General features: G+C 39.1%; 1 protein-coding gene across 1 annotated transcript in view; it reads right to left on the bottom strand.

The window, feature by feature from the left end:
- f5 (coagulation factor V) overlaps window positions 1–13,211 on the bottom strand; it is a 118,998-nt gene that overhangs the window by 27,158 nt on the left and 78,629 nt on the right. Inside the window, exons 14-18 of the mRNA XM_072585179.1 lie at window positions 8,949–9,105; window positions 6,411–6,647; window positions 6,074–6,302; window positions 5,059–5,241; window positions 4,706–4,822 (exon numbers count right to left, since the gene is read on the bottom strand). Of these exons, the coding sequence (XP_072441280.1) occupies window positions 4,706–4,822; window positions 5,059–5,241; window positions 6,074–6,302; window positions 6,411–6,647; window positions 8,949–9,105 (923 nt within the window). The remainder of the gene's footprint in view (window positions 1–4,705; window positions 4,823–5,058; window positions 5,242–6,073; window positions 6,303–6,410; window positions 6,648–8,948; window positions 9,106–13,211) is intronic.

The raw sequence follows: 13,211 nt of genomic DNA, 5'->3' as shown, positions 1-13,211 counted from the left end.
CTCCAAAACTCAATCCCTCTACCAATATAAGCTAACACACTGTATGCCTTCTCACCAACCTTATCAACCTAGGTGGCAACTTTCAGAGATCCATGTACATGGACACCAAGATCTCTCTGCTCATCCACACTGCCAAGAATTTTACCATTAGCCCAGTACTGTCTATTCCTGTTGCTCCTTCAAAAGTGAATCACCTCACATTTTTCCATATTATACTCCATTTGCCACTTCTCAGCCCAGCTCTGCAGCTTATCTATGTCCCTCTGTAACCTGCAACATCCTTTGGCACTGACCACAACTCCACCGACCTTACTGTCATTTGCAAATTTACTTTCCATCCTTCCACACTCTCTTACAGGTCATTTATAAAAATTACAAACAGCAGTGGATCCAAAACAGATCTTTGCGGTACACCATTAGTAACTGAACTCCAGGATGAACATTTCCCAGAAACCACCACGCTGTCTTATTTCAGCTAGCCAATTTCTGATCCAAACCGTTAAATCACCCTCAATCCCATGCTTCTATACTTTGTACAGTGGCCTACCATGGGAAACCTTATTAAATGCCTTACTGAAATCCATACACACCATATCAACCACTTTACCCTCATCTACCTGTTTGGTCACCTTCACAAAGAACTCAATAAGGTGTGTGTCACCCTTCACAAAACCATGTTGACTATCCATAATGAACTTATTCCCTTCTAGATGATTATAAATCCTATCTCTTTTAACCTTTTCCAACACTTTATCCACAACCGAAGTAAGGCTCTTTGGTCTATAATTACCAGGGTTGTCATCCAGCCCAGGGGACTTCTATTTTCACACTTCCCAGAATTGCTAACACCTCCTCGTGAACCTCAATCCCATCTAGTTTAGTAGCCTGTATCTTAGTATTCTCCTCAACAACATTGTCTTTTTCCAGTGTGAATACTTGAGGAAAAATATTCATTGAGTGCTTCTCCTACCTCCTCTGACTCCACGCACAACTTCCCACTACTGTCCTTGATTGGTCCCAATCTTACTCTGGTCATTCTTTTATTCCTGATATACCTATAGGGTTTCCTTGATCTTATCTGCTGACAACTTCTCATGTCCCCTCCTGGCTCTTCTTACAGTTCTCTTCTTAGGTCTTTCCTAGCTAGCTTGTAAGTCTCAACCGCCCTAACTGAGCCTTCATGTCTCATCCTAATATAAACCTTCTTCCTCTTGACAAAACATTCAACTTCCTTATAAACCATGGCTCCCTCGCTCAACCACTTCCTCCCTGCCTGACAGGTACATACTTATCAAGGACACACAGTACCTATTCCGTGAATAAGCTCCAATTTCAATTGTGCCCATCCCCTGCAGTTTGCTTCCCCATCCTATGCATCCTAAATTTTGCCTAATCGCATCAAAATTGCCTTTCTCCCAGTTATAATTCTTGCCCTGTGCTTTGTACCTAACCCTTTCGATTGCTAAAGTAAACATAACTGAATTGTGGTCACTACCACCAAAGTGCTTGCCTACCTCCAAATCTAACACCTGGCCGGGTTCATTATCCAGTACCAAAACCAATGTGGCCTCTCCCCTTATTGGCCTTATAGAAATTCATAAAATCATGAGGGGCATGGATAGGGCGAATAGCTAAGATCTTTTCATTGGGGTGTGGGAATCCAAAACTAGAGGCCATTAATTTAAGGTGAGAGGAGAAAGATTTAACTGGGACCTAAGGGGCAACTTTTCACGCAGAGGGTGGTGTGTGTTTAGAATGAGCTGCCAGAGGAAAGGATGGAGGGTGCTACAATGACAACATTTAAAAATCATCTGGATCTGTAAATGAACTGGAAAGGTTTAGATGGATATGGGCCAAGTACTGGCAAATGGGACTAGATTTAGGATATCTGCTTGGCCTGGGAGGTTAGACTGAAGGGTCTGTTTCGTGCTGTACAACTCTGGTTCAGTTTGCCTTCTTTACAGCCTGCTGCATTTGCCCAATTACAGGTAGTTCTCCTATAAAAGCCATAGTTGCATTCCAGCGAAACCTCGCTTCATAGAAAATCACTTACTATAAATAATGGGGCCTTTGGGAAAAGTGGGGTTGGGGCAGACTAGCAAAATGTATCACTCGCGATCGCTGAAAAATCACTGAACAGTCCGACACAAAGTATAGCACAGCCAAAGTAAAGGTACAAGTCAAATTTATCAATGAAACAAAAGTAAATTTAACACAGTACAATTGAAAAATATTGTTAATGGAGGGTCAGAAGGTCATCATGGTGCTGAAGGTAAACTCCCTCATTCGCTCATTCCTGTTAAGCGAGCTGTGTCACATATTCTCTGCTTACGCTGAAAACACTTTATAATATCAAACTTCTCTTCTGGTGTTATAGCCTTTCTTTTGTGTTCACCACCCGCAATTTTATCACCAGGGCGCTTATGCCCCTCCATTTTTTCAAAAAAGGGATAATCTAGGACTAGTGTGTCTTTCACAGGAAGCTGCTCAATGTACCTCCCTTCAGAGAGCTGCTCTCTGTACTGTACCTCTCACAGAAAGTTGCTCTGTTGCCACTGACATTGACACATGCACAGATCAGCATGAAGACTAGCGTTGACATTGGTGCTTGCACAAAACAAAACTTGTGAAACGATCACCACTGGAATTGTGCTATTGTGAGCAGAGGTAAGCGTTCTCAAAACTCCCATTCCTCAAATTCCTCAGTGACGTTATAAGCAAATTGCGTTGCTGGAATGCAGTTACCCAAGAACTACCTATACTTCCAGCAACTTGTGCAGAAGGGCACCCAGAAATTGTTGAATATTCCCCTCTCTCAATATATAACCACTCAAATACAAATAAAAATTCTTCTTTTTTTGACCAAAGTGGATAACATATTTATCTATATTAAACTGCATCGAACATGCATTTGCCCAGTCTTTCCAAATCAAACTGCAACATGCCTACATCCTTGACACAGCTCACTCTCCCACCCAGCTTTGTGCCATCTGCATTTTCTTTGAGATATTACCGATAGTTTCCTCAACTAAATCATGAATATATATTGTACATAGCTGCATTCCTGGCACTGATCCAGATGGTATCTCCCCAGTCACTGCATGCCATTTAAAAAAAGACCTATTTAGTCCCACTCTGTCTCCTGTCAACCAACCAATTTTCTATTCATTTCAATACACTCTCCCCAATCCCATGCACTTTAATTTTACACATTAATCTCTTACGGGAATTTGTTGAAAGTCTTCTGAAAATCCAAACAAACTACATCCACTGACTCCCCTCATCAACTGTACTAGTTACATCCTTGAAGAATTCCAGCAGATTTATCAAGCTGGATTTCCCTTGGGTAAATGCTGAATATGCCTGATTCTACCACTATTTCCTAATTGCTCATTTGATGAAAACCTTGATAATGGATTCCAACATCTTCCCCACTACTGATGTCAGACTCACTGGTATATAATTCCCTATTTTCTCTAAACTTGCCCCTTTAAACAGAAGGGTTACACTAGCTAACCCACATTCTGTAGGAATCTTGGAAGATGATGACCAAAGCATCCACTATTTCTAGCACCATTCATTCAAGTGCTCTGGAATGTAGATTACCAGGCCCTGGGGATTTGTTAGGTTTCAATCCCATCAATTTTTCCAACACCAGTTCTCCACTATTACAGATTTGCTTCAGTTCCTTCCTCTCACTGAATCCTGTGTTCCCCATCATTTCTGGTACTTTATTCATGTCAACCTTTGTGAAGACGGAAGCAAGTTCATTAGCCATTTCTTTTATCCCTATTATAAATTCCCCATTTCTGATTATCAGGGACCAACATTAGTTTTCACCAATCTTTTTCTCTTTGCATACTTATAGGTACTTTTAGTCAGTTTTTACGTTCCCCACAAACTTACTTTCTCCCCTCTTTAATCAATCCCTTGGTCCTCCTTTGCTGACTTCTAAACTATTCCCAATCCCTAAGTCTATTGTTTTTTCTTGCCCATTTGTTTGTCTCTCCTTTGCATCAAATACTACCAAATGTTTAATGCTATCAGAGCGCTGATGCATACAGAATAGAGGAGACTGTTTAGCACCGGTAGCCCATGCCAAATATTCTTTGAGTTGTTTTTATTGTCTTGTTAACAATAAACTGTCAGTATTTTGCTCCTCGGTGGTTATTTTGTACTTTCACTTGTTACCAATTACACAAATCAAATTTTACTACTCAAAATAACGAGAAAAGGAAACGATAAAAATAATGAAATAAGGAGAAACAAGAAATATGAAGGAACAGAAAGAAAGAATACAAATAAAAAGTGGAAGAATTAGAAAGGAAAGTGACAGTATAAGTCTTTAGCTTTGACTCTGAAAAATGCCATCAAGGAATTCAGGTAAAGTCTGAATTCCAAGACCAAAGCCTATAATATCTTGTCAATGTTATTTATGCATTCAGACAGGTCACAGCCTTGAACCAGTTTGTGGTTACAGTTATTCCTGATTTCCTGTCCCTTCTATGTTTGCATTTGGTAATTGTCACAACAGACATTCAGGAACTGCAGGAACACAGAAATGAAATATGATTTTCAAGTGTTATTTTGAGATGATGAACATTAAATTTTATTTCATTTAATGTAACCTTGTACATTAGTGTGTGACAGAAAAAGAAAACTGGAATACATTATTGTATTTGAATAATAAGGGATATGCACATACCTTTGGATAGAACAAGCAAATGTGCCTGCATCCCTCCTTTGTAATGCTCTCCATTTTCACAGCCTAAAAGCCATGTTCCAGGTTTTGATGAATACATTTCAATGGCTCTAAAGGCACCTATATATTTCAGTAACATATTTGATTAGGACAACCTGGATATCTGATGAGCTTAGAATTAGTCAAGTATAAATAATTCCATTCTTACTTTTATTACTAGTAAAGACAAAGTAATAAATATAAAGGAAGTGCACTTGAGTATAGCACAGCATTGATTAGATTCCCTTAACATTAAATAACATGTTATCTAAATGTACTTTTATGGGTGTAGTGAAGGAGCAGACCTTTATCCTTACCTGGATACAAGTTGTAAATGCCCAGACGATGTTCACCACCCCTCCTTTCAATAAATGTCTGGCTATGGAAACGTATAGCATGCATGTCATCTGAGCCTCCCACATTAATCAAATACCATCGCACCAGCTCTTTTTCATATATCACTAGACCCCTTAAAGAGGCATTGACAAATCCATTGATAGCTGAAAAAGCAAAGTGGTTATTTAACAAAGAAAATGTTTTGGAACTGTTTTTACTGAGTACTATGAAAGGAGTAATCTGGTCACAAGACACAGAATGTGTTTACTATCCAAAGGCAGAAAGAATTCATTTTGTTGGCATGTACTTTATGTAAAAATGGGTGCTGATCTTAAGTTCATATTGCCAACTATCCAGAATTGTCTAGGGATCTCTGGGATTGAAAGATTAATTATCTGAACACTGCTGCAGATGGTACACTTAAAGTTAAGGCGAGAGTTATATAAATTGTGTACTTTATCATTGCTGGAACACGTCTGTTCACTATTTTAAAAGAAGTATTAAGCTCAGTTAAAAGGATGTTTGACTGATCAAAACTGTTAGTGGTCAAGAGGTCACTGGATGAAACCTCCAGGAACGTACCTAACTAGAATTGGCAGCATATTGTGGTAGAAATTCCAGCTCTAGTATTCTGCTAGCAAATAAAAATAATCTGGATATAGAATGAAGCAATTGAAGAAATGTCTCATGTTGGTAATGGGGCTGGGGGATGCTGTTGATGGTGAGAGAGCAGGTCAACATGTATTGCTGGGTGCTGTGGAAACGACTTACAGTATTCACTGTTTGGTTACAGGAGAATGGTTCAATGGGAAAAAAATAAAAGGAAAATATATAGAAGAAATACCTTTAACAAAAAAAATACATCTTGGGATTAAACTACAAAGGTTCCTAATCACTATCACACCTGACTTTCCATCAAAAATAGCAGTTCTGTCACTGGTTACTGAAAGGGTTTTAAAGTTAATTACATCTTAAAATTGTGAAAGGAGTAAATACCATGAAAAGTACTGTGCTGTTTAAAATTGTAATTGTTCTTGCTTATCTCACAGGATTCTTGACAAAGTTGGTGCTTGTTGTCGTTCAGGTACCAACTTTTGGTTTCATCAAAAGTGTTGAAGAGCAAAACAAACTCGCGAGCATCATCGGGAATTTCATTAAAGGTGCTCAGTGTTCCATTTTTACAGATCAACAGAGGCCCGATCAACCCAGAGTTAATATCCTTCACCTGCAAGGAAATAAATAAAACTTTAAACATTTGCAAAATGAAAATATTTCAGTTTTCTGTGTAAATTGCTTGCATTCTCCTCTGTCATTTTATTTGTAGAGCACTTACATAGTCCACGCTGGAATAATAGACCCAAGCCTTGCAGACCGAATCGGTAGAAGTTGGTGCTGACCGAGGCGGCACATTCCACACGTATGTGTATGTGCTGTTTGGAGCAACAGCATCATCTAACTTAAACCAGTCAGTGGAATAATCTTCATAGCTCATTCCTTCAGATGACTTTTCATATGACACTCCATGGGCATGAATGGAGTATGGTCTTGAAGCAAAGTTTTTAAAGAGAACCTGATGATTAAGCGCAGGCTTTAGAACATTATTAACACTTTATTTACAAAATCATTTCTACAAAGAAGTTTAATATCATCTCATCAATATTCTATGTACCTAATCCTACAGCATCGACAATTCTACCAAACTGGTTTGAGTCACCTTTCAATTTCCTCACTACAGGAACAATGGGCGTCCATTCTGATTCTGGGAATGAAGAACATTACAAATGTTCAGCATCAAGGGAGTATGTTTATAGAGACTCTTTGAGATGTGAGCTTTGGCTGCCACTATAATGCCACTCATTATTTGTTAAATGCCTTGTTGACAAACCAACTTGCCTCACTAATGTTCAGGTTTCTAATTTACAAAACTCCCCAGAGTGGTATTTGGCAAATTCAGCTCACTGCTTGCTGCAAAGGACCCTCATATTGGACACTGGGTACTAAAATCTCAGGGCACACTCCAAGGGCACAGGCATACATACATGCCTGTCTACAGACATTGGCATCTGATATGTGCCAACCTCTAACAACCCCGATGCACATATCTGATCCACTTGAGGAATGTTTCTGCACACACCACATCATTGTAATGCTACTGTGTCCTCAAGGACGCATTCACACCCAGCTCATGGACAAGACCAGTTTGCATCTACAGACCTTTGCTCACTGTCAGTAGCACTCACTCACTTTGAGATTACCTGGTTGCTCACAGCATCCCTGCCTTCCATTGCCTTGCCTTTTCTTGCTTTACTCCCCTCAGCCAGCAATATGAGGCTCATATTATTTGTGGCTTACCTTGCCATTTAGCACATATACAAAGTCAGGAAGCTTGTCATGATTGTCAGCAGGCTTCAGTCAAGTCAAAAGGCATAGCCTTTGTTCGGGGAACCATGGCCTTCTCCAATACCAATCCAGAGGTTTGGAAATGATCCAACAACAACTTAGAATGGTCAGATTCAGGCCTTTCTCCATTAGGATAAGGAGCTAAATGTTGGGCAGCCTATCACCTATCTTGAGCCTTTCTGCAGGCTTTTTGTGGGCTGTCTTCCCCATGAAATAAGAGAAAGTGCGAGAGACAGAAATGAAAAGTAAGTGGCACAGCCATTGGCCCTGGTGCTAACAGAAAGGTGTCCCGTATGAGTATGTATCCAGTGCAGACAGCATACAGGTTCATGGTTTCAGAGTTGCGGTTGGGTGACAGTGAGTGAAGGAAGGTTGTTGCCAACATTAGTGAGAGTGGTAGAGCATGAGCCTTGGTGGACAGTGGATACAGTAGCTGTGTGACAGTGTATGTGATATATTGGAGAGAAGATTGTTTTACTTAAAGGGGAGAAGAGTATTGACCTTCTTCCATCATTCTGGGGTTTCTTCCAGACAGCTGAGGGTTCACTGACCTGGGTAGCAATCTTGAACCAGGCTGACATTGTCTAGTGTCATGGCCTCCATTCTTGAGTCTTGAGAGTACAGGAAGTCCCACTTCTCTATTACCCTGTCCAGCAGGACTTCCTGGTCTCTGCCCCAATAACTGGGGCACCAATTTCCCCCTGAATGCCATGCCTGGGGCAAGTGTCAGGAACCATGCAGGGCATCTCTGAATTGACAATGCTTGCCCTGGTATTTTTAAAGGTTGTGCTGGTGCAAGGGATACCAGTCAATTCCTTTGAGCAGCAAGAGGTCCTGGGAACCAGTATGTGGTAAGATGGGGTGGGAATTGGACGTGAGAGAAATTGGGAGTGATAGGCCTTGCAATGAAAAACCATCCAAAAATATTCAATGCAACTTGTTATGAGCCAAAAAAGGCAAGATTCAGTCCTGAGAAGCCATGGGAAGCTTTTTCAGAATTTGAGAGATCAAAGCAGGATATAAGCTTGCGTGCGGTGCTTAATTGTCTGTCTCAGGAAATTCTCAAGACACTGCATGGTACATTTGGCTTACATGGATGTGCAGGAACAATGTAAACATATATAGCATGGAATAAATTGTGAAGATTAAAGAAGAATTATTGGACATTACATTGAGAACATCCCACTTTTCTTTTGAATAGTTGAAGTGGTAATGTTCATATCTGCTTGATTGTTTAAATAGAAACATGCCATCCAATTTCTCAGTAATACATAGCCTGTCAGGATTGGCTATGTACCAAAATCCTGGAGTAAAGTTTGAATTTACAACTTATTTGAGACAAATCAAACTCATCGAGTCAAACTGAAAAATTAATATATAATATACTATTTAAAACTAACCTGGAAGCAGGATCCTACTATTGAGCTTGCAATAAGATGATGTAAACTATGATGTAAATGTTACAGTATACCTTGATGACATCATTAACTTCTGCTCTGATGACAGGTCCAAGTATTCCCAGGTGTTCATATCTTTCTCCATGATTATAGCGTTCCCTAAATAATGCATCTGTGTATCTCCGGAAAATGACTTTTTTATACACAGTGTTTGATTGCTCTGCTGAATGCCTAATAACAAATTTGGAAATTGTTATACATGGAACAGATTCTCAAAATTAGGCAAACATAGATACTGTAATATGGACTGTGCTAACAATCATGATTAATTATCTTTATTGATCATTGATAACAGTTACCTGTGTGAATGAAATTTTAAACACAATTTAAGTTATCATTAAATGGGCGGCATGGTGGCACAGTGGTTAGCAATGCTGCCTCACAGCGCCAGAGACCTGGGTTCAATTCCTGCCTCAGGTGACTGACTGTGTGGAGTTTGCACATTCTCCCCGCGTCTGCGTGGGTTTCCTCCGGGTGCTCCGGTTTCCTCCCATATTCCAAAAATGTGCAGGTTAGGTGAATTGGACGTACTAAAATTGCCCGTAGTGTTAGGTGAAGGCGGTAAATGTAGGGGAATGGGTCTGGGTGGGTTGCGCTTCAGTGGGTCGGTGTGGGCTTGTTGGGCCGAAGGGCCTGTTGGGCCGAAGGGCCTGTTTCCACACTGTAAGTGATCTAGTCTAAATACAATACTTAGTGTTAGTGATGTAATTGTGTTATAGCCAACACATGTTTTAAAAGTTCATGCTTTAGAAACAGCATCTCCTATCCATCAATTGTGTTACGGCCAATTCAAGTTGACGAAACAAGCACTATAGAATAGCAACCTGTATTTTAGGATTATTTGGTCTTTATATATTTTTTATGGAGTAGGTCTTTGAATTGGCACTTTGAACTACTCTGCACATTTGATATAGTTTGATATCATTCCATCCCATGATTTTGAGATCCCCGGTCACCAAACAGATACACTTTGTAATGTCCAAGTAATCTTGCTGGAAATTCTGTTGGATTTTGAGTCCAAGGACTCCAGGTATGACCTATGTCTCATCATAAACCATCGTGTCACCCAACAGACCGAGACGTCCCCTGTGGTCTATTTCTTCCCTTTCACATATTCAGTTTGTAGCAGCAAATCTCATCAACCTCAAATGAAATTCTTGCAATCTTGGTGTCATGTTTGCGAATTCAATTCAGTAATGCTTGCTTTTCACTAACTGAAAATCTTTCTTCTCTTCAAGTCAAAGGTGCATAGTACATAGTACACCAAACTCTCTTACAATCTCTTCACACCCAGGATAGTACAGTTCCCAATTCAGTCAATGATGCATCTGCAGCAACAATCAGAAACGGTTCTGGGATGTAATGACTAATATTTCAGGTGTTTCTTTGGTCCATTCAAACAACAGCTCTTGGGCTTCTTCCCAGCACCAAGCCTGATTTTACCTTAGTAGCACGTGTGATGTTTTATTAACATTTGCTAAACGGGTTTAAAATATTACCATTTTAATTCACCCTCTCAATATATCGCTGAAACTCTGTGATATTCGAAGGAGATGGAAACTCTTTAATCTCTTTGGTTTTCCATGAATTGGCTTCTGTTGCACATGATGTTTCAGAGGAACTAAATATATGGCTGTGGGTACGTGCACTTGTAAGTGAGGGTGAGTCCTGTTTCTCAGACATTTTAACACTGTTTCCATCTGGCTATGTTCTAGTGGGTCCCTGAACTAAGATGCCATCTGTGTGGCAAGTTACTCCTTCCAAATCTCCCAGGATACTAGTTATCATTTGCTGAAAAATGTCTGGTGCAAATGTAATACCAAAAGGTATTCAGCCAACAGTATGCTAAACATTGAAAGTAATATTAATTCCTCACGTAAAGGTAATTACTAAAACTACCATTTACATCTAGATTTGAGAAAATTCAATTCTTTTCCATCTTTGCCAATCTCATCTACAGATGACATAGGATGATTTTCCATTCCTACTGATTTATTCAACTATGATATTTACATGGATTCTCAATGATCCATTTGAGTTTGATATAGGAACCACACTGAACACCAATTTGTAGGATTTTTAAAGATGAGAAAATTTCTTGTTGTAACATTTAGTTATCTTCTTGCTTTATCTTCTGCAAAATTGGAAGAGGATCTTTTCTCAGTGTAAATAAACATAGAGGATTATTACTTCAGGAAATAACTTGATGTGACCAGCCTTATGAACTACCCAAGTCCTTTGATTAATTGTGGAAAATTAGCTGTCAAGATTTAAGGTTTCATTTGGCTTCACAATTCCACCACTTTGTAAATTCGCTGTAAGTGTGCAAAAGTTCTTTGACCTAAATGTGACCATTTCTGATACTGGATTATCAATAAAGTTTCTGTAAATTTCTTGTCTTTGTATTGAAGTGTGGCAGTCATGTGTTCCATTAATTTAGCTGTGTGCTCTCTGGTTTCTGGAGTTTTAAGGTTACTTTGACCACAGTTCAACATTGGAAAGAACTGAAACTCCAGCTCCAGAATCCAGATTAGAATATGTTTTAAATCAGTTTCTATACTTCAACAACTTCCAGTTGATCATTTCATCTCATCCAAGAACAACACCCCTCTGCAATTAACATCCTCAAATTCTTGAATGTTGGTAGTCATTGTGTGATTTTCATTTGTTTCTGATGTACATGCTGCTTTCTGCAATAGGCTACTTTAAAATGGCTCTTATTATTACAAAAATGACACTCTGGATTATGGCAGCTACTGCACCCTCTAGGTTTCCCTTACTTCTCTGTAGTCATGTTTTACTCCTGAACTGAACAAACTCCAGTAAGTTTCCTTATAAATTCTAATGGTTGTGCTATTAGGTTTTCTACTCTTCACTTGTCTGGTCAACTGAACATCCTTCAGTAACGTTAAATTGTCTTTCACTTGTAAAAATATCCAACCGTTCATCCAAGACTTTCACAACAATTTAGTCTCCGATTAATTCCTCCTTTAAATCTGCATTTTCTCAATTTTCTGACAGCCTGTATAGATAACTGAATGAACACTCTCTCTCTGTCACTGGATACACTTATTGTAATTTACTCAGCAATGATCTGTTTTCGGAGACCAAAGTAGACGTTGAATGTTTTAACTACTATGTCATGTACAGCTATTCTTTCACTGATTCCTTCTCATCTAGGATTCAATCTGCATAACCTCCTACAACATTGCTGGGCTCCTTGGCAAGTTTTGTAGCTAGTCCCAATGCGGTATGATGCCTTGTGAATCTCCAGTTCCAGGTCAGTCACTATTCAGCCTGCTTTAAACCTGCAACTTGCACAAAGTATTCTGTTGGCAATTTCTCATCCATTCACTTATTTATGTTGCAGTTCTCTGCATGCTGTTCAACCTCTGACTGTTCATTGTTGTCTGTCACCTGTTATTACCATATACTATGTTTGAGTTCAGGAGAACGTTTTGTGAATATCGCAGAAGTCTTGTTTATTTGAACATAGCAAACACTGACTGTATATGGGGTCAAAATTTCATTCTCTCATGAGGTGAGACTTCATGAGATTGCTAGGAGAACTATCTTATAGTAAATATATGATCTTACATCACATTAAGTAATGTAAACTCTCATTTACATTGTCAAAATAATACTTTTCACTACAGAAGTAGACGATGAAAGAGCACAGATTATTGAAATTTGGCAGGCAAGTCGAAAAAGTGTTCAAAAGAGTTACAGGATTTTAGGTTTTACATTAAAAATTCCAAGGAAGTTAGGGTGAACCCATATAAAAGAAATATTTGTTAAGCCCCAGTTGAAGTACTGTACCTACTTTAGGAAGGATGTGTATGCTTTCTAGAGGGTGCAGGTAGGTTTGATGGGAATGAATACATAAATAAGGCACTTGATCTTGGACAGATTGAAAGCTGAGTTTGTTTTTCTTAAAAAGAGGTTTGAGGGAACACTTAATCTAGATATTCAAAATGATAAGGAGCCTTGACAAAGCATTTAAAAAAAAAGAAATTGTTAACTAGCAGTGGAGGCGTTGAGAATCAGGGGATAGTGAATGTCAAAAGAACCCTTTTTTTAAAATCAGTGAGATTTTAGGATCTGGAATGCACCACCTGAGAGTGTGATAGGTGCAGATTCAAACAAGCTGTTTAAATGGGAATTGGCTGAACACCCAAAGACAGATCAGTGGAAAGCTGGCAAGTACAACGGACCAAATGTGTTGAAATCATTCTAAAAGTTACTTTAAACAACAACCCAAAAATGTTGAAAAATAT

This window comes from Chiloscyllium punctatum, chromosome 15 (genome assembly GCF_047496795.1).
Source record: "Chiloscyllium punctatum isolate Juve2018m chromosome 15, sChiPun1.3, whole genome shotgun sequence".
Lineage (NCBI taxonomy): Eukaryota > Metazoa > Chordata > Chondrichthyes > Orectolobiformes > Hemiscylliidae > Chiloscyllium > Chiloscyllium punctatum.
This window is presented reverse-complemented; position numbering and strand designations above follow the sequence as displayed.